The sequence below is a fragment of the Theropithecus gelada genome, chromosome 6, assembly GCF_003255815.1.
Source record: "Theropithecus gelada isolate Dixy chromosome 6, Tgel_1.0, whole genome shotgun sequence".
NCBI classification, from domain to species: Eukaryota; Metazoa; Chordata; class Mammalia; order Primates; family Cercopithecidae; genus Theropithecus; species Theropithecus gelada.
Window position 1 is genome coordinate 16,716,380 of NC_037673.1, and position 21,827 is coordinate 16,738,206.

General features: G+C 44.4%; 1 protein-coding gene across 2 annotated transcripts in view; it reads right to left on the reverse strand.

Moving 5' to 3' along the window:
- MYO10 (myosin X) overlaps positions 1-21,827 on the reverse strand; it is a 276,883-nt gene that overhangs the window by 20,263 nt on the left and 234,793 nt on the right. For both annotated transcript variants that reach the window (XM_025387276.1, XM_025387279.1), the window contains exons 22-28: positions 18,399-18,505; positions 16,728-16,961; positions 16,348-16,393; positions 14,774-15,649; positions 13,014-13,137; positions 8,268-8,511; positions 4,005-4,100 (exon numbers count right to left, since the gene is read on the reverse strand). In XM_025387276.1, the coding sequence (XP_025243061.1) occupies positions 4,005-4,100; positions 8,268-8,511; positions 13,014-13,137; positions 14,774-15,649; positions 16,348-16,393; positions 16,728-16,961; positions 18,399-18,505 (1,727 nt within the window). The remainder of the gene's footprint in view (positions 1-4,004; positions 4,101-8,267; positions 8,512-13,013; positions 13,138-14,773; positions 15,650-16,347; positions 16,394-16,727; positions 16,962-18,398; positions 18,506-21,827) is intronic.

Below are 21,827 nucleotides of genomic sequence, written 5' to 3' on the forward strand. Positions count from 1 at the left end.
CAAATAATAAAATCCTCAGTTCTACCCAAAATACTTATATCAAAGATCCTTACTTAAGATATTATTTATAAACTAGGGAATATTCAGATGCTTTTTCTGTTTAAAAAATACATTTCGGCTGGGCGCGGTAGCTCATGCCTGTAATCCCAGCACTTTGGGAGGCCAAGGTGGGCGGATCATGAGGTTAGGAGATCAAGACCATCCTGGCTAACATGGTAAAACCCCGTCTCTACTAAAAATACAAACAAACTAGCCGGGCTTGGTGGCGGGCGCCTGTAGTCCCAGCTACTCGGGAGGCTGAGGCAGGAGAATGGCGTGAACGCAGGAGGCAGAGCTTGCAGTGAGCTGAGATCGTGCCACTGCACTCCAGCCTGGACGACAGAGTGAGACTCCGCCTCCAAATAAATAAATAAATAAATTTCAAGGTGAGAAGATCAATACAGGTTTAGCATCCACAATCCAAAAAAATCTGAAATCTGAAATGCTTCAAAATTCAAAACTTTTTGAGCACTGACATGATGCTCAAAGGAAATGCTCACTGGAACATTCTGAATTTTCAGATTAGGGATGCTTAACCGGTAAGTCTAATGCAAATATTCCAAACTCCAAAAACTGCAACACTTCCAGTCCCAAGCATTTTGGGTAAGGGATACTCAACATGTAATGGAGGAGTATCATATTGGAATGGACACTAGATGTCTATTTAGATGTCTATTTGTTGTTTTTTTTTGAGATGGAGTTTCAGTCTTGTTGCCCAAGCTGGAGTACAATGGCACGATCTTGGCCACCGCAACCTCTGCCTCCCGGGTTCAAGTGATTCTCCTGCCTCAGCCTCCCAAGTAGCTGGGATTACAGGCGCACGCCACCATGCCCAGCTAATTTTTGGTATTTTTAGTAGAGATGGGGTTTCACCATGTTGGCCAGGCTGGTCTTGAACTCCTGACCTCAGGTGATCCACCCACCTGAGCCTCCCAAAGTGCTGGGATTACAGGCATGAGCCATTGTGCCTGGTCAAGATGTCTATTTTTTCTATGTATTCTCAGGATGGGGTTTTTAACCACCTAACAGCATTTCTACTCAAGTCAATAAAACCACAGGAGAGTTGGAAATGAAAAATAACTGCTTACAGTAGAAAACTATTTTGACCAGAGAACTCTTCCATCTTCATTTCAAATGAGTACTCTCACACCCAGCCTCATCACAATCAGAAAATAAAGGAAAACGTGTCTGGGCATGGTGGCTCACGCTTGTGATTCCAGCATTTTGGGAGGCCAAGGTGGGAGGATGGCTTAAGCCCCGGAATTTGAGACCAGCCTGGGAAACTTACTGAGGCCCAGTCTCTACAAAAAATAAAAAACTAGCTGGGTGTAGTGGTACATGCTTGTAGTCCCAACTACTTGGGAGGCTGAGGCAGGAGTATCACCTGAGCCCAGAAGGCCAAGGCTGCAGTGAGCCATGATCGTTCCACTGCACTCCAGCCTGGGTGACAGAGCAAGACTCTGTCTCACAAAAAAAAAAAAAAACAAAATGAAACAAAACGAAACAAGAAAAATCAAGCAGAACAAGGCATCATGAAAGTGACCATGAACAAACAGGCATCCATCCAGCATTTGCTGACCAACTACGAAATATCAGAGCTATCAAGTATGAAAGAGATGCTAGGGTATCCTTTCCTGTTCGGGGCATATAAGACACAAAATACATACACACTCCTACCATTCAAGGCAGAGGGGAAAGTAGTTGGTATCCAATGGGATGTTTAAGTGAAAAAATGACACCCATATGTAAAGGTAGGCCAGGCAAATTATTTACAGCAAAGCACTAAAATCTATCTCCTGTGCTTCCTAAGGGAGAAAAATGTGACTACAAGCTTGAAAAATATTCAACATATACAACAGATATGCATATATAGCTTGTATACAACAAGGGACAACACTTGAATATAAATTTGCACTATCCATTCTGGTTAACCAAACAGCAAGACTTCATTGCTTTGCTCATCTCAAAAATATCCCAAATTAAACACTGGAAAAGACATACATTCCAGTTGTAGGAATCACACACACAAAGGCATAAAATTTGTTGTACTTTCGATTCTGTCTAGATTATACTCTTAAATTTATATATTTCTTCTCTTGATTCAAGTATAACTTGGAATCTGAAAAGGAATTTTTTTAAAAAGTGTTCCACTGGTCAGGAGAAAAAGTCCTTGGCTAAAATATTCCAAAGGTTAAATTTAGCAGGTTCATCATGGCATAAAACAGACAGCGCAGCTGCCAAACGCCAGGCCTATAATTCAGCTGAAAAGCTGCAGGCATTCCCTGGGCCACAACCAACCACATGTGGTCTCTAGGAGCCCCAGACGGAATGATGGGCTGTAATTCCAGGTTTGCTTGTTTTTCCAGTTTGTGTTAGAATTTATGGGTCTAAGCAGGGTTTTAGTTTGTTCCCATGGGAAGAATTATTTTCTGGTGTCTTTACTCTTAATGTCGCTACCATGGTATTGCATCAACTCAGAAAGATTCAAAGGGCAAGGGGTAGTGAGGGGTCCTGAGAACACATTAGAAGGTCCTAACAATCTTGGGGCTGAGAATTGAAGAAGCTATTGGATGTTACCCTCATAAATTAAAAGACGTTCTCAGCCAGGCGTGGTGGCTCACGCCTGTAATTCCAGCATTTTGGGAGGCCAAGACGGGTGGATCACTTGAGGTCAGGAGTTCGAGACCAGCCTGAACAACATGGAGAAACCCTGTCTCTACTAAAAATACAAAATTAGCCGGGCGTGGTGGCGCATGCCTGTAATCCCAGCTACTCAGGAGGCTAAGGCAGAATTGTTTGAACCCAGAAGGTGGAGATTGCGGTGAGCTGAAATCGCACCATTGCACTCCGGCCTGGGCAATAAGAGAGAAACTCCGTCTCAAAAACAAAAAAAAAAAAAAAAGCTAAAGTTCTCTAGCATTGCTCAGAGCTGAAGACAGACACCTCCAACATAACCCTGCAGACTCACAAAGTTGCAGGAAGAGACAGGACAGACGCTCCATGGTGTCTGATCCGCTAGGGGACCTGTGATGCATCACACTGAAGAGCTAATGCTAAGTCTCCTTAATTTTGTGCTATGTCTCCTCAGCACTCCAGCATGGAAACCTGAAGTCCAGGAAGTTACAGACAACTTGCCCCAGCCAATGAAGGCCTCCACCCTCTTCTAATCTCAGTCAAAAGTTAAAGCTCCTTAGGGGGAAATGTTTTTAAGAAGTTCAATGTCCCCGTTCAACAGAATTGAGGTTGCACTGCATTACAAATGATACTAACCGTTCTCTGTACCCCAGTCTCCTATTCTGCAAAATATGGATGATGGTAATAATTAATGTCTACCTTGCAGGATTCAAGAGAATCAAAAGAGTTAGTATTTATAAAACATTTAGAATACTGCCTGAAATATTTAGGTATGAAACATTTAGAATATTAGCCTGAAATATAATTGCGATTACTTTTACACCCAGCTAATAGTAAGCTCTGTGTAAGTTAGTACCTCTTCCACTGAATTCTTCAATATTAACATCTTTAAAACCCCCCAATGCCATAGCACTATCAGTTATTAAAACAGCTACCAGTTACTACTCCCTGCCCTTTTGGTCCTTATGCAAACACAAACAATTTGCTTTCAAAGCTCAGAAGCTTCCAGAGGGTGGGCTTTCAGCTACATGCAGCTGTGTAATTTACACACGCTGCCGGTGACAGTAACAGCCTAAGACAGATGACAATGGGTCTAGTGGCACTGGAGGCTGGAAACCCTGGGCTGTACTTGAATACATTTGCCCAGAGAAAGAGTCCCCAAGGGCCAAGTACACATCAATTTCTTATGACTCTTGGTTCCTCAACCATCCTAATAGAAAGTCAATTAAAATTGTCAAGGCCAGCATGGTAAACAGTGCTCTGTGGGACACTCACACCTGTGCATGAGGGAGCAGGATGTGGGTAATATGACGTCAACAGTGCAGACTCACCTGGCATCTTCTGGGGACTCTGCAATCAGGTGGAAAGTCCTATCGGCCATAATGATGTCGATCCCATTCTCCTTGGTGGTGTTATCTATGATCTCTCTGCAAAGGAGCAAAAGCAACAAACGCACATCAGGAACGCCAAATTCTGAGTAACTGAGGAAAGCAATTTCATGAAACCAATGACTAGAGTTGGGAAGTGTCTGTTACTGAAGAAACAGTACACAGTTGGCGCTCCGTATCTGCGAGTTCAGCATTTGTGGGTTCTGCATCTGTGGATTCAACCAGCAGCAGATCAAAACTAAAAATCCAATTTAAAAAATAATACTACAAATTAAAAAACAATACAGTGTAACTACTATTCACAATGCATTTGCATCATACTAGTTATTGAAGTAATCTAGAGAAGATTTGAAGTGTGTGGGAGAATATGCAGAGGTTACATGCAATGACCACATCATTTTATAGCAGGGACTAGAGCATCTGAGGATTTTGGTGGCTGCAGCGGGGAGGGGAGTGGTGGTTCTGGAACCCATCACACCAAAAGACATAGAGGGACATACAATTGTTTTCCTTTTAGTAATGATGACGATTCCCTCTAGGGGGAGCCGGGCTCCTCTCGGCTGCCCAGGGAGGAGGCTGCTGGTGTGGCCAGGGATAGCAGGGTTCCCCTGACTTCTCTAGGGGAGAAGCTCTCTCCCCTCATACTGGTCCACGCAATGCCCACCCCTGCTTAGGCCCCAGACAGGCCTGGGGCAGCAGCCCCCACTCCTGCCTGCAACTTCCTTTGGATCCTTTCTCCAATCTACAAAAGCCAACCTCGGCCTGGTGCGAGCTCCTTCCCTAACTCATCACAGCTCTCTCTCCCAGCTGAAGGCCATGGCTGCTGCATCTGACTCCTGCTTGAGATGGGCACATTATTTCCATGAGGGGTGCTGGGGGTGAGGCGCAGGATTTGGGTGTGTCTGATTCTCAGTACCATCTTGATCTCATCTGCAACCCTCCCTAAACAACATTAGGGAAATAGAATTGGTGAACCAGGTTAACAAAATCAGGGTAAAACAGCAGCAGATGTTAGGATCAGAACAGAGATAGTAATACGTTTCATGAAGAAGGGTTTGGGGCATAAAGCCAGCTTGCTCTCGCAACTAAAGAAGTACAAATGTTCACAATGAAACATGTATTTTACAGCAACAAAACTAAAATAGCCTGGTTAGAAAATAAGTATTATCTGACCTCATAGCTAGAATCACTGAGATGAAATATTTTTTAAAAAATCAAGATCAGAGCTGGGCGCAGTGGCTCACACCTGTAATCCCAGCACTTTGGGAGGCCAAGGCAGGCGGATCACTTCCGGTCAGGAGTTTGAGACCAGCCTGGCCAACATGGTGAAATCCCGTCTCTACTAAAAACACAAAAATCAGCCAGGCATGGCAGTGCGCTCCTGTAGTCCCAGCTACTCAGGAGGCTGAGGCAAAAGAATCACTTGAACCCGGAAGGCAGAGGTTTGGCAGTGAGCCAAGATAGTGCCAGTGCCACTGCACTCCAGCCTCAGTGACAGAGTGAGACTCTGTCTAAAAAAAAAAAAAAAAAAAAAAATCAAGGTCAGAACTACTGCTGAAATCACAAGAGTGACAACCAGCTACTACTCTAAGCCTTCTTAACAGAAATCAACACCAACACAAGTGAAGCACTCTTAAACAGAAAGGAAAACTGAATTTGATCACTCTCTAGGTCTAATGACCAATTCACAAGAAATAAACGAGAAAGAGAAACACGTTCGAACACGTGCCCATACAGGGTTGGTGAAATGCAGAAACCATGGGATAAGTGAGCTAACATGTTCCATTACAAAAGCAAGTGAAAGAAAGACGGAGGGGACATCTATAAATTAAGAGAGACTTGAGTGATCTAAAAACCGGTGACAACATCTAGACCTCATTTGGATTCTGACTTGAAGAAAGTAACTATAAAACCAACCCAAACCAACAAGAACACTACCACCTCCACTTACAAGGAAACTGCAGACCGGGCGCAGTGGCTCACGCCTGTAATCCCAGCACTTTGGGAGGGCGAGGTGCGCAGATCACCTGAGGTTAGGAGTTCGAGACCAGCCTGGCCAATATGGTGAAACTCTGTCTCTACTAAAAATACAAAAATTAGCCAGGCATAGTGGTAGGCGCCTGTAATCCCAGCTACTCGGGAGGCTGAGGCAGGAGAATCGCTTGAACTGGGGAGGCAGAGGTTGCAGTGAACCGAAGTTGTGCCACTGCACTCCAGCCTAGGCAACAGAGTGAGACTCGGTCTCTAAATAAATAAATAAATAAATAATAAATAAATAAATAAATAAATATAAGGTCACTGCGGAAATCTGAACAATGACTGGAGTTTAGATAATATTAGGAGCTAATTTTTTTTAATGTTATAATGGTATTGTGATTATATATTAGAATGTTTAAATGCATACTAAATATTTACAGAAGAAATTACATGATAGTGACTTGCTGTAAAAGAAGGTAGTTTGTTGGGGGAGTGGACTGGATAGAACTGTGGATGAAACACTTGGCCATGGGTGGATAGCCACCAAAAGCTCTGGAATAAGTCCGTGTTTTGTTATGTTCTTCTACCCACTCTTGCCCATGATTGAAGTTTTCCATAATAATAACTCACTGTTCCTGTTCTATAGGAGGTGACAGAAATGGCTGAATAAGAGCTAACATTTCCATAACTCAGTATAATTCTGATGAAGCACCTGCGAATAGAGCTTTTATTAAGCAGCATACAAAGTGAGTTGCAAAAGAAACATACATCAGTGTACTCTGGTGAAATTCAATACTCTGCCTCCCACAAGCTTCTTGGTGCTTGCGGCCCCTACTATGGGATAATTAAATGGAAACATCATGGCTGTAATCCCAGCACTTGGGAGACCAAGGCAGGCGGATGGCTTTGAACCCATGAGTTTGAGACCAGCCTGGGCAACATGGCAAAACCCCATCTCTACTAATAATACAAAAAACTAGCCTGGCGTGGTGGCACACACCTATAGTCCCAATTACTTGGGAGGCTGAGGTGGGAGGATCACCTGAGCCCAGGAAGTTGAGGCTGCAGTGAGCCAAGGTCGTGTCACTGCACTCCAGCCTGGGCAGTGGGAGTGAGACCCTGTCAGTCCATCAATCAATCAAGCCATCTATAGACAGATGAGGAACATGGTATGTGAGGCTGAGAGTAGATGGCAGAGGCAACAGAGCCATGCCTTGCTGTGAACACTTGCAGGATTCAGACCCAGGATTCTCACAAGTCTACTCCTGCACCTCATGAGCTCCAAAGGGACAGCCTGAAAATGTCCAATATTCTGCCGTCTGCAGAGACATGAGACTTCTCTTACAATCAAATACATAAAAGACTTCCCTCTCCTCATTTAACTTTCCACTTCACAATAAATACTTTTCTGAAGTTGCTGATGCTGGCTGATTAGAAACATTTTACTTTTAAGGCTCCTGACTTCAGGCATTAATTTGATCCCTCAAAGATTATTTTACTACTTTTCTAAGTATTTGAGGTCACTCAGTTTTGAGTGGAGAACGACTACTACAGGTTATCCCCAAACATATTTTCAGGCTTAGTATCTAGTTACCCCAGAAAAGCAGCTGCCTGTAACTCCTATTTTCTGGAAACATGACTTAGTCTTTAAGAAAAATAATAGGCCCTCAACAGTCCAAAGCTTTGGTTCTATGAGGGTGTGGCAGAAAAAGGGGCATGTTGGATTTGAAGACCAGCCCTGTTCCTCTCATTGCTGGGAATGGGGATGGCTAGTATAACTAACACTGGTATAACAGAAGACAAGTGATTCACTTCAGAAAACTCCAGTCTGTCTGCTTTTAATTTAGCTAATTTATCTGCTGGCTACAGCTGAAGTAAGGAATTGAAAGTGATGCATTAACCCATAAAAAGACTCAGTCACTTGTTCCAAATTCACACCATTCTTCCTCCACACATACAATTCCATTTCCACTGGGCAACTTCCAGGTCCAACTGGCTGGCCATCTTCCAAATGACAGCCACGTGTCTGAGTGTAATCATAAAAAGCGAAGTACTCACGGATTAAGTCTTGCTTCCCAGTCTCCTAATAATTTAACCCACTGAACTGAATTATCAGGACACCTACTACAGGCTACTGCCACTGCAAGGAACTTGCACAGCGTGGCCCTGTGACCACCAGCATAAACCACTGAGCAACCCATCGGGCCACAGCCAGGCTTAGCAACCTACTTCGCCGTTCGCACTTCGACGGTGCCCTTGAGCTTCTCTTCGCTGTCGTTTTCAAAGTACATCAGCTTGGACTGGCGGAGGACAAACCAGCGCTTCTTCCAATTTCTCCTGGACAGTGTGGAGGAGCCCCCGCCTTTTTTGTGGAGCCAGCCTTGCTTGAGGGCCTCCTGCTTGGAGCGGAACCACAAGAAGGTTTCATCCTTGAGGACACACCAGCGGCGTTTCCAAGAGTTCATCAGGCCACCTGTTCCCCCCAAGATTGGGTAGAGAGGAGTGAAAGAACAGTCAGTCCAACTGGATGACAACAACATGTACAGCAGGTGTTAAGGTCTAGCCAAGCTTAGACTCGGCCCTAGCTGCAGCACCGCAGAGACCCCTCAGTGGGGAGAGGCACTGCTAGCTCATGTCTAGGGGCACTACACAGATGTCACACCAGCCGGGCTGCATTACACAAGAATCCTTATATCCAAAGGAGTTCCTGCTCACTTAGCTGAGAAAGCTTTGTAAGGAGCCAATAGAAAAGCAAGTAATGAACTAACACTGTAACCCAGGAATAAATCAAAAGCCAAGGGTGAGAACCATGTCCCTACGTAAGGATCAGGCTTATCTCCAAATGTCCCAGAGAGGGAAAATTATTTTAACATGGTGTCAAAGTTTACCAGTTTCTTTACCCGTTTTTTGGGCCAGGAGCAATGGCTCATGCCTGTAATCCCAGCATTTTGGGAGGCCGAGGAGGGTGGATCACTTGAGGTGAGGAGTTCGAGACCAGCCTGGCCAACATGGTAAAACCCCGTCTCTACTAAAAATACAAAAATTAGCCGGGAGTGGTGGTGCGTGCCTGTAATCCCAGCTACTTGGGAGGCTGAGGCAGGACAACTGCTTGAACCCAGGAGGAGGAGGTTGCAGTGAGCCGAGATTGCGCCACTAGACTCCAGCCTGGGTGACAGAGCGAAACTCCATCTCAAATAATAAACAAAGTTCACCCATTTCCTTCCATATTTGGTCAATGTGTGAACAGAATTATCAGTGATTCCAGGGTTGACCGATGAAGTCTAACTTACACAAGTAAAGACAATATGGCTTTTCGGAGAAAAACATCTTTTCAAAGAAAAGCATCATCTGAGAATGTTTTACAGGTATAAGACTGAGACTATGAAAAAAGAAAAAGCAAGAGTACAAACTACACTAAGATTTGAACTTATACAGATGTTACTTTTCATGGGATAAAAAAAAATCTTTCTATGCTCTTCTGGGAGGATAATTTTGTATTCCAGATTCCCCAGCCTGCTCAAGATCAACATCTTACACGCATCTGTTATTATAAGATTGTCCACACATTATTTTCTTTCGACCAACCAGTAATGAAATAAGGGACATTTAAACATGGGATATTTAAAGTAAGTATAAACAAAGTGTTTTTCTCTTATGCGTTCAGTGTGTGAAAACCAGACAGTGCACTTGCTTCACTGAACTTTCTAGACTTCTCTCCCTCCTTTTGTCCAAGAAGTCCCTGCTCATTTAGCTGAGACATCTTTGGTAATTGTGCCAAGCTGCAGAGCTGTGTCCTAACATACGGTAAACTTGCCAAGGGCTACCAGAAAGAAACATTATTAGTGTTTTGATTTGTGACTTTAATCTGCGTTTCTCAAAACACGTCCGCAGGAAAACTGTGTAAAGTTATTCTATGATCTTGTTGTTGTTAAATGATAAAGCTTATTCACAGTTGTTTCGAAGATTAAAACAGTCATCGCAACAGCCCTCACCATTAGTTTATTTAATCTGTCATTCTGTTATCGATAGCACTCACTCTTGGCCCTCCCTTTGCAATTCCAGGCCGTCTCTTGAAAATTCATCATTTAGATAATCTATTTAATGCTATAATTTCCCAATTGCAAACACCTTTAGTGGGTTATTTGGTTGTGAAAACTCATGTATGCCCATAAAATATAAACTGGTGATTAGATTTTCTTTCTCATTCATTGGTTGCTCTGAAACTTTTTGGCTCTGTTTTAATTAAGAGTTTTATTAAATATTAAATGATGCTGCATTTACACAGTAGCTTTATTAAGAGATGCTGAAAACTCACCCACTTAACTTCTTTGACCCTGATTTTAATACTTTGAATGTGTCTTTACTTTTTTCCTACTCTTACTGGTTTTAATCCAGTAACTGTATAATAAATCAATGTTGCCGGGCGTGGTGTCTCACGCCTATAATCCCAGCACTTTGGGAGGCTGAGGTGGGTGGATCACAAGGCTAAGAGTTCAAGACCAGCCTGGCCAACATGGTGAAACCCTGTCTCTACTCAAAACACAAAAATTAGTCAGGCGTGGTGGTGCGTGCCTGTAATCCCAGTTACTCAGGAGGCTGAGCCAGAAGAATGGCTTGAAACTGGGAGGCGGCGGTTGTGGTGAGCCAAGATCATACCATTGCACTCCAACCTGGGCAACAGAGCGAGACTCTGTCTAAAAAAAAAAAAAAAATCAATGCCACAAATTAAAAATAAGAGGAATATTGAAGAGAATTTTCAAATTAACTTAGGGAATTAAAAACTGAGGAATGGGAATTATATGTTAGTAAAAAACAGTTAAGATAATTTCTAACTGAGAAAATCTTAAGATGCTATGATTAAATACTTGTTGGATCATTAGGTTCTGATTTGCGATGACATTTTTTCCTTTGTCAGATGTTCCAGTGCTGGCTACATCATCCTCTCTGTTTTTCATTCCAACAGTCCTACTGAAGTCCACATCAACCAGTGATTCTGGACAACAGAAAAGTCTCCCCTAATCAAACCTTCTGGGGGTTTCATGAGCACTGTGAGGCTCCAAAGCTGAAGATGGCAGAACTCCGAAAGGCAAATGACTGACAGTTGTCACTAGACCCATGTTTTCTAAAAGGAGCAGGTGAAGCAAAAAAGGAATCCAACAAAGCTGCAAGTGAAGAAAACAGAAAAAAAAAATATTAAAGACAACAAAAGAAAAAGACATGGAAGAAAAGGTAAAGAAGCTAATAGAGAAGCACAGGAAGAAAGAAGGGAAAACGGAATAAAAGAGTTTTCATGGCTGGGCATAGTGGCTCACTCCGGTAATCCCAGCACTGTGGGAGGCTGAGGTGGGCAGATCACAAGGTCAGGAGTTCGAGACCAGCCTGGCCGACATGGTGAAACCCTGTCTCTACTAAAAATACAAAAATTAGCCGACTGTTGGTGCATGTCTGTAATCCCAGCTACTCAGGAGGCTGAGGCAGGAGAATCACTTGAACCCACGAGTGCAGTGCCATTGCACTCCAGCCTGGGCAACAGAGCAAGATCCTGTCTAAAAAAAAAAAATGGTTTTCATGGTGGGGAAGACGAAAAAAAGAAAACGTAAACGTAAATGAAGAAAGACGGCAGTAAAAAGGAAAGTGAAGAAAAGGGAGGGAGAAGACAAATTTAAAAATCAAAGATGGGAGAAAGCAGGAAGAGGAGACCTAGGGAGGAAGGTTCTCATATCCCTGCCCATCCCCACGTTCTCAACTCTCTTCCCTCTCCAGTCTAGGTCCATGCGAGAAACAGGACGGTCCCTTCTTTTTAACCATCCATGTAAAACTCCTGCCAAAAACTGGTGATGATTATGGTTTCTTATTATCCCTGTCACTGAGTTCCAAGTCACAGTCAAGAACAGGAATAAAGCATAAACACAAGATCCCAATTAAATAATTTTCTGGCCAGGCATGGTGGCTCATGCCTACAATTCCTGCACTTTGGGAGGCCCATTGCTTGAGGTCAAGAGTTGGAGACCAGCCTGGGCAACATAGTGAGATTCCATCTCTAGAAAAAATTAGGCTGGCATGATGGTGTGCGCCTGCAGTCCTAGCTTCTATGAAGGTTGAGGTGGGAAGACGGCTTGAGCCTGAGTTTGAGGCTGCAGTAAGCCGTGACCACACCAGGGCCCTCTAGCTTGGGTAACAGAGCAAGACCCTGTCTTAAATAAATAAATAAATAAATAAATAAATACTAAATAATTTTCCAAAAGGAATGTACCTCAAGGCCTCTAGGTGTTAAGGTTTAGCAAAGTATATTCAAAGGTTAATAACAATCAAAGCATACAATGCAAATGCTCATCATGAAGTACGTATGGTGAGCAATTCAAGCGAGCTGTGGCCCTCAGTGAGCTCTTCACTTTCCCCCATATATAGCACATCCTTCTAGACTCTCTAATATCCCTGGCAGGAGAGAACATGCAGTTTATCATTAGAATGGGTCTCCACCAATTCCAGCAGCAGCAGCAACACACACATTGGTTTGTATGTCTGTATATGTGAGAGAGAGAGCAATGAGACTGAGACAGAGAGGAAGACAGTGAAAGAGAAAGTTGGGGAGAGAGGGAGAGAAAATAGAAGAATGAACAAAGAGCTAAGAAAGGAAAAAGAGACGGGGAGAGACAGAGGGCAGAAGGACTGATAATGGAGGCAGTGGTTGCAAATGCTTTGTGCTGCCACTCTGCACCAAACCAGGGGAGTCACGACTGTGTTCACGCGGGTAGGACCACACCACCCACGTCACACCAACATGACGAGGCGTCCCTGCATGCATCTAGGTGGCCCAACACCAACGTAAGGGTAGGTAGAATGACTTTCCCAGTCCCCATCCATCAGCCCAGATACAATAACACCTCCGTTATTTACCATCCCCATCCATCAGCCGGGATAAAATAGCACCTCGCTCTCCCGCTAACCCAGACTCCATGGCAGCTGCAGTCATACCTTTCATGTACAGAAAGCTGTGGAAATATGGCAGAGTGACACAGCTGTACACAGAGTCACGCCGGTACGACAGCTCATCGTCTGTATCAAACCTGGAGTCAAAGTCCTCTTCACTGTCTTCAAACTGGACCGAGAGAGAGAGAAGCCAGTGGTGAGGGAAAAGGCCACAAAGCAAACCACTAAAACACCCAGCATGGATCATCATTGAAAAAATAAAAAAATACAGCTACTCGAGAGGCTGAGGCAGGAGAATCACTCGAAACCAGGAGGCAGTGACTGCAGTGAGCCGAGATCGCGCCACTGCACTCCAGCCTGGGCGACAGAGCGAGACTCCGTCTCAAAAACAAGAAGAAAAAAGAATGAAGAAAAAATAACTGACAAGCAATACGCCTGATTTACGGTAGCACACCAATAATTCAGAATTAAAAATATCAACTTTTAAGGTCAAATGGTCAGTTGAATTGATACGTGAAAGACAAGATATACTTGAATCCAAAGGCTATCTGCCCTAAAATTAACAATGCTTTTTAAGGCTATAATTTGAATCAAACCATGCAAAAGTTAACCCCTTTTGAATTACTATCTTAAATACATTTTCAAACCTTTGAAAGTCAAGAGAACATTCAATGCATGACCAAAGCGACAAAATAAAAGTAAACTACAGATAAATGCAGAAACTGGAAAGAGTACATTTAAGCCCTGCAGCTTCTTCCTTTATACCCGCTATAAGAAGTAACACCGTGTGGTTTGGATTGTGAAGTTACTGGAAGGAAAGTTTGCCAGTTCATCCCCGGCAAGTCTTGTTCCAGTTTAGGGTGTGTCTTATTTCCTAACGCAGCATGGCAAAGCTAAAAAAGTTCCATTCAAATTGTAAAAAAAGGGAAGGAAGAAATAAAATAAAATAAACAGAAGTTCCATTTAAAAAGACAGTTTCCGACCGGGCACGGTGCCTCACGCCTGTAATCCCAGCACTTTGGGGGTCCGAGGCAGGTGGATCACCTGAGGTCAGGAGTTCAAGATCAGCCTGGCCAACATGGTAAAACCCCATCTCTACTAAAAATACAAACATTAGCTGGGTGTGCTGGCAGGCACCTGTAATCCCAGCTACTCAGGAGACTGAGACAGGAGAATAGCTTGAACCCATGAAGGGGGGATTGCAGTGAGCCGAGATTGTGCCAATGCACTGCAGCCTGGGCAACAGAGCAAGACTCCATCTCAAAAACAACAACAATAACAACACCACAAATAAATAAATAATAGCCAGTTTTCCCAGGTCTTGGGCCCATAGTTCAGCTCTGGGGCTTTGTGCGAAACCTGAAACAGGCACATCACAATTCCACTTACAAATGCAGTTGGCTTATGGAATAAGAAAAAGGTTTAAGATGATCTCTAAGACCACGACTCTGCAATCTTTGCACCGATATCCTATGGGTATCTTCATTCAACTTGAGGATGCCACAGGGGTGGGTGTGACCGGCCACCCATTTCTTTTTTTATTTTTATTTATTTTTTATTATACTTTAAGTTCTAGGGTACATGTGCACAACGTGCAGGTTTGTTACCTATCTATACATGTGCCATGTTGGTGTGCTGCACCCATTAACTCGTCATTTACATTAGGTATATCTCCTAATGCTATCCCTTCCCCCTACCCTCTCCCCACAATAGGACCCATTGTGTGATGCTCCCCTTCCTGTGTCCAAGTGATCCCATTGTTCCCGGCCACCCATTTCACTGGAACATGCCAGGTAGGTACTCACTGAGGACTGTGCCCCCTCAGAGCTGAACCGGTAGGCACCCGAGCTGTTGTAGGTCCCCATAGAGCAGCGGTAGTCGGGGGACCACTGGCTGCCGTAGGAGTTGGAGAAGGTCACGCTGCTGCCGGAAGTGATGGCACCATCCTCATAGTCATCCTGGTCGTAGTCGTAGTCGCCATCTGGGGAGGGGAGGTCCCCAGCATTCTGGGGCATGCAGTAGGTGGACTCGCCGCTGGAGGAATTGTGCAGGCTCCCGGAGTCCTGCGCTGACGGGGTGAGCAGCACTGTGCTGTCCGCGCTGGGGCTGGTGGGCACCACTGTGTCATTCATGTAGGGGTCCTCCTCTGAAGAGTCGTCGCTGGTCCGGATGCCACTCGTTCGCTGGTCTGAGTGGCCGTGCTCACTGGGGTTGGGGGAGTCCTTGAAGGCGTCATCGTCGGCTTCGAAGCCCTCGTCGACCTCCTCCTCTGGGTAGGGCTGGCTGAAGTTGAAGTTGGGCTTCTCCTCGCATGCACTCTCGGCCAGCTCGCTGGAAAATTCGCTTCCCACAGACAAGGACCGCTCGATATTCCGGACACACTCGTCGATCTCATCGAAATTGAGGGACTCGAGGAACTCCTGGGCCGCCCTGCACGCTTCCTCCTCCAGCCTGCGGAGCTCCTGGTCCCGCCGCTGCTGCAGCTTCTGCAGGGAGGCCTCGGTCAGCGACAGCTCCTGCTGCTCCTTCATGCGCTGCAGGTCCTCGATTTCTTTCTCCAGACGGAGGATCTCTTCCACCTGCTTGTTTTCCTTCTGTTTCTCCAGTTCACGGGTCAGTTCAGCTTCCTTCCGGCTCTTCTGCAAGGCTTCGAGTTCTTGCTGCTTCCTCGTTTCTTCTTCCTGAGCAGAAGTAGAAGGGAGATTTCAGAAGGCTTCTGTACAAAAGTCCAAGCATAGCTCCGGCTTTGCAACCAGGATGAAATGTGGTCATTACGAGTTGGACTGTGTCCCCATAAAGTCTATAGGTTGAAGTCCTAACCCTCAATACTGCAGAATGTGACTGCATTTGGAGATACGGCTTTTAAAGAGGTGACTAAGTTAAAATGAGGTCACTAGGGTGGGCCCTAATCCAAGCTGACTGGTGTCCTTTTGGGAACAGGAGACTGGGTCACACAGAGCAAAAAGGCTGCGTGAAGACACACTGGAACGGCCACCGGCAAGCCAAGGGGAGGGGCCTCAGAAGAAATCAAACCTAAGGATACCTTGATCTTGCAGTTCCGGCCTCCAGAGCTGGGAGAAAATCAGTTTCCACTGTTTAATCCACCGGTCTGTGGTCTTTGGTCGTGGTAGGCCTAGCAAACTAACACGCTGGTTATACTGATTTAGAGAAATTATACTCTTGTGATGCACACTAAACCCTCAGCCATTCACTACGCTTTACCCAACTGTAACGGGTCAGAAACTGCATCATACACACATCCTCTTAAATTGGCCTTCCTATTGTCTTTCTACTTTAATTCGGTTTTGAATCCTAGAGTCCAAGCGTTAGAAGTGGGAAGTAGAAACACGAGAGGCTAAGTCGTCACTGCACTCATTACCTGCTGGGCGCGGAGCTCGGCTTCTCTTCGCTGTCTCTCTCTTTCTCTAAAAATAGTAAAGAAAAAGTGAAAATCAACAACAATAACCCTAGAACCACTTTTCAGAGAGATCTACCTTTTTAAAACAGCTTTGCCAAAGACAGAAAGCTTGAAAGACAGAGCCCCTTCCTCTGGCCATGGACTTATTCTGCGTATGACTAAAAATATTCACAGAACTGGGTCTTTCATGCTGCCAAGGAATTTTATATTCTAGCCACCAAGAGTTACTGTTTCAAATTGTAGGTTCTGGGGCATCTGCTGGGATTTCTGGCTGCACGGACACCAAGCATAGCACTCAAAATGTATCCTTTTGTTTCATCCCAGCAAGAAAGGTACTGTACCTTTCCTCTTCCTCCCGTTTCTTCTTTTCTTCCTCTTCCTGTTTCTTCTTTTCTTCTTGCTCCCTTTTCTCTGCCAGCAATTGTCTGTAAACTCGACGAGCAATCTGACCTCTGAGTTGCTTCTGGAAAACTATGGCTGCCTTTTTCAGGTGCAAAAATCTCCTCCTCAGAAGGAATGCTCTGTAATTCTTCTGTATTATCACCACACAATAAAGGACCTTTCTGTATTGTTTTCTGAAAATGAAAGAAAACAAGGGAATCAGCATTGAAGTAATGAGGCTTTGCGCTATTCAAATGAGCTCACATCAAGGCTGCAAGACAAAAGAGGACCCAGTTTCAGAATGATAGTCTCATTATGGAAACTGGAGAGAACAAGGAGGCCCCTTTGGTCAAAACAAAACAGAAGAAAAAGAAAGAAATACTAACAAACAAAACTAAAGTAAGAAGCCTATCACTATCTTGGCTAAATAAACACATAACCAACCCCTCATGTTGATTTTAAGTAGTTTTGGCAGAAAGTTGGGTAAATAGGTTCCCAAAGAGATCTGATATATTCTCCTGTTCATATAAAAAAAAAAATCATCACAGCAGGACAGCTTTGTACTTCAGAAAATGTAACATGTAGCATTTCACAGGCACAATGGATGGGACTAAAATGCACATGAAGAGAAGTTGCCTCAGGCCAGGTGCAGTGGCTCACGCCTGTAATCCCAGCACTTTGGGAGGCTGAGGCGGGCGGACAGATCACGAAGGTCAAGAGATTGAGATCATCCTGGTCAACATCGTGAAACCCCATCCCCACTAAAAATACAAAACTTAGCCGGGCGTGGTGGCACACACCTATAGTCCCAGCTACTTGGGAGGCTGAGGCAGGAGAATCACTTGAACGTGGGAGGTGGAGGTTGCAGTGGGCAGCGATCGTGCCATTGTATTCCAGCCTGGAGACAGAGCCAGACTCTGTCTCAAAAAAACAACAACAACAACAAAAGAAGTCACCTCATTCCTCAAACAGCTGGAGGATGAGTCTCTATAGCCAAAATAGTAACACCAAGATGAACAGCCAAGCTGCTGTGGCTTCAAGACCTGATGCAGAGGAAGTAGGTAAACAAATTAAATATCAGTAGAAGGCTGGGCACGGTGGCTCACACCTGTAATCCCAGCATGTTGTCAGCCGGGAGGATCCCATGAGCCCAGGAGTTTGAGAGTTTGAGACCCTCCTGGGCAACATGGAGCGACCCATCTCTAAAAAAAAATTTTTTTTTTTTAATTAGCCAGTCATGGTGGTTTGTGCCTGTAGTCCCAACTACTTGGGAGTCTGAGGTGGGAGAACTGCTTGAGCCCAGGAGGTCAAGGCTGCAATGAGCCATGATCGTGCCACTGCACTCTAGCCTCAGAGACAGAGTGAGACCCTGTATCAAATAAATAAATAGATCTCAGTAGAGTTCCCTGATGTCACTGTTCTTTCTACCTGAGATGTCAACAAGTGCAGAGCTCCCTTTCCTACTTGCTGCCCAGGTCAGGCTAGCTAGGTTTCGGGAGTGGCTGCTTAGGAGGCCTGACCTGAGGCTCCCCTCAATTAGAAAACCTCAGGCCACTCCACTGCAACACACTGGGAAGGAAGGACCCCCTCATGGAGCTTACTGCCTTCTCCCCTCAGCGTGGGGTTCTTACCGTGCCAAGAAGCCCAAGACATGGGCCCGAATCACCATGGCCGCATGGCTCACTTCCTCCTCCCTCCGTTTCTCCAGTTTCTGTTCCAAGGATTCTCGAAGAAAGACCTGCTCAGGAGGGAGTCACATGTCAGACGCAAAGAACGTGGCCAGCAGAAGGAAGGCATTTCTGAGTCTGAGGTATCTTCTGGGGTTAAGGCTTTTTTCTCTAAGTTTGCTCCACCACATGGCCATGCTTTCTAGAATAGTGGTTTTTAAAGATTCCACCTGTCAGGGGCTAAAACACTTGCAAAATCCAATAAAGATATATCACAAGGAAAAACAAAAATGTGGCCGGGCGCGGTGGCTCAAGCCTGTAATCCCAGCATTTGGGAGGCCGAGACGGGCGGATCACGAGCTCAGGAGATCGAGACCATCCTGGCCTACACGGTGAAACCCCGTCTCTACTAAAAAATACAAAAAACTAGCCGGGCGAGGAGGCGGGCGCCTGTAGTCCCAGCTACTCGGGAGGCTGAGGCAGGAGAATGGCGTCAACTCGGGAGGCAGAGCTTGCAGTGAGCTGAGATCCGGCCACTGCACTCCAGCCTGGGTGACAGAGCAAGACTCCGTCTCAAAAACAAAAAAAACAAAAAAAACAAAAAAAAAACCACACAAACAAACAAACAAACAAAAATGCTGCATAAAAATACAAGTCCCTTTTATGGTTATTGTTACTAGATTCAACAGGCGTAAGAGGACTACCAAATTGCTATCTAAGCTTCTAAACACTTAACACATCATGGGCTGGGACAAATAGTTCATGGACCAGCATTGGTCCCTACATTGAGTCTATGTAATATGATTCAGAGATACAGAAAGCAGAGGAAGGAAAAGAGGGAGGGAGGGAAGTCAGGAAATTTCTAAAACATTATTTTGCTTTCATGTGGAAATCCTCTCTTTATGCCTGCTATGTGATTACAATCAGAGTATCTTGGCTTCAAAAACTTAAATGCACTCAAAATATTGACGTTAAGAACATAATTCTGAAAACTGAGTTTAAAATGTGAACTGAATTATTTCAGCTCCATCTCAGTTCGGCTATCACAAGCACAGCAGACCCGGGACTAAATAAATTGGAGCTGTTTGCTTGCCTATTTCTGAGAATGGACACTTTCATCCTCTGCTTATCAAACGTGTGTCAGGTAACTGGCACTTTGTATCAGAATTCCTAGTTTTTGAGAAGATATGAAAATATCAGGACCTTCTCTTGATAAAGTAGCTTTTAATTTTGCCATTTCAGATGTAATACATGCATAAGAAATTTTGAATGACTCCCTAAAACAACCAGTATCAAACATTTTCATGTTTTTTTGTTAACAGTCAACACAGATGCATTTTGGTGTCTCCACAATTTTTGACTTTATACTTCCATGAGTCATTCTGGCCTAAACTGGTGCATCATGTTCTCCCAATGGCACATTTTTCCAGGTTCTCTGCTCTGTGTCCTCCATGACATTTGGGCACGAAAGCAAATAAAGAGTCCCAGCACCTTGTGACTCACAGCTGTACCTATTCCTGCTCTGCGTAAAACTCCATCACACATCATTCTCCTAGGAAAGCTCTTCATACAATCCTCTCCTTATAATACGATTAATATATTCTGTTGGCCAGGCGCAGTGGCTGACCCCAGTAATCCCAGCACTTCGGGAGGCCGAGGCAGGTGGTTCACCTGAGGTCAGGAGTTGGAGACCAGCCTGGTCAATACGGGGAAATCCTGCCTTTACTAAAAATACAAAAAATCAGCCAGGCATGGTGGCAGGTCCCTGTAATCCCAACGACTTGGGAGGCTGAGGCAGAAGAATAGCTTGAACCTGGGGGGCGGAGGTTGCAGTGAGCCAAGACTCTGTGAGACTCAGAGTGAGACTCTGTCTCAAAAAAAGCAACATATATACATATATACTCACACACATATACACACACATACATACTCATATATACACATATATACTCATATATACATATACATACTCATGTATATGAGAATATATATATATATATCTTCTGTTGGTGCAGAAGCTACAATTGTAAAGTTTGTTGGATGTGATCTTCGTTAAAGATGTTCAGAAATACGGAATTCCCTGTACGTATCAAAACCATGTAGCAAAAGCAGTTTTCATCAAGACTGGACTTTAAGGAAGTATTTCAACTTCTCTTTGAGATTTTTGTTTGGTATTACATAACTTACTCTAATGATTTTGCCCTTAGGAGCACTTAAAAGGAAAAGTAATAGCCAAACCTTGGGGAAGGGGGTGGTGGTGACGAAAGATAAAAGTGTGAGTTCTCATGAGCCACACAGCGATGACACGAACAAGTGAAAACCTTTATGAAGGAACAAAGGTCTTCTCCACCATTGGAAGTCAAAAGAAATGTCTTGGTTAGAATCAGAATCAAACACTTGCTTTAGTTTTCGGTCCATTAAAAAGACAGCTCTCAAAATAAATATATAAATAGATTTTTTAAAAAGACAGCTTTCTTCCCCTGCCTATTAAATTATTCTTCCGCATCTTTATTTACATTCTCCTTCACCAACCTAAAGGGCAAATAAATGGAGAGAATGCTTTTAGGGACCTGTCAGTTTCATTAAGAACATGAACCCTGAATTTAGACAATGACAGAAGGAAAGTGATAGGTTTGGCTGTGTCCCCACTCAAATCTCATCTTGAATTGTAGCTCCCATAATTCCCAAGTGTCATGGGAGGGACCTGGTGGGAGGTAATTGGATCATGGGGGGTGGGTCTTTCCCATGCTGTCCTCATGATAGTAAGTCTCACGAGATCTGATGGTTTTAAAAAGGGGAGTTGCGCTGCAGTGCGCTGCACACGCTCTCTTGCCTGCTGCCATGTAGGATGTGCCTTTACTCTTCCTTCATCTTCAGCCATGATCATGAGGCCTCCCCGGCCATGTGGAACTGTGAGTCCATCAAACCTCTTTTTTTAATAAATTACCCAGTCTCAGTTATGTCTTTATTAGCAGTGTGAGAATAGACTAACACAGAAAGTGTTTATGTGAGCCCTTGTGTCACCTTGCCATGTTCCCAGGACTCAGCCAAGACCAAATTGGCACAACCTACTGACTGGGAATGTGGCATCAAAGCAGGCACCAAAGCAGCTGAGCAAAGGGCAGTGCCCACTCAGGCGCTGCTTGGCTGAACTTCACTCAATATCCAACAGGAACCCTTTCACGTGGCTCTTTTTCACCTTTATCTTCTTAGGTAGCTTAAGATCCTGTGGGTTATTCCAATACACTGTCTTTATAAAAATACCTCCCGCAGGCTTCACTGACATAGAACTGAAGAAGAAAAGTCTGACACTGAAGTCCAGAGGGTCAGAAAAGTAAAAGTCTTGAGTCTTAAGGAATCTTTGAGGCAGTGGGAAAAACCAAAACCAGGAAG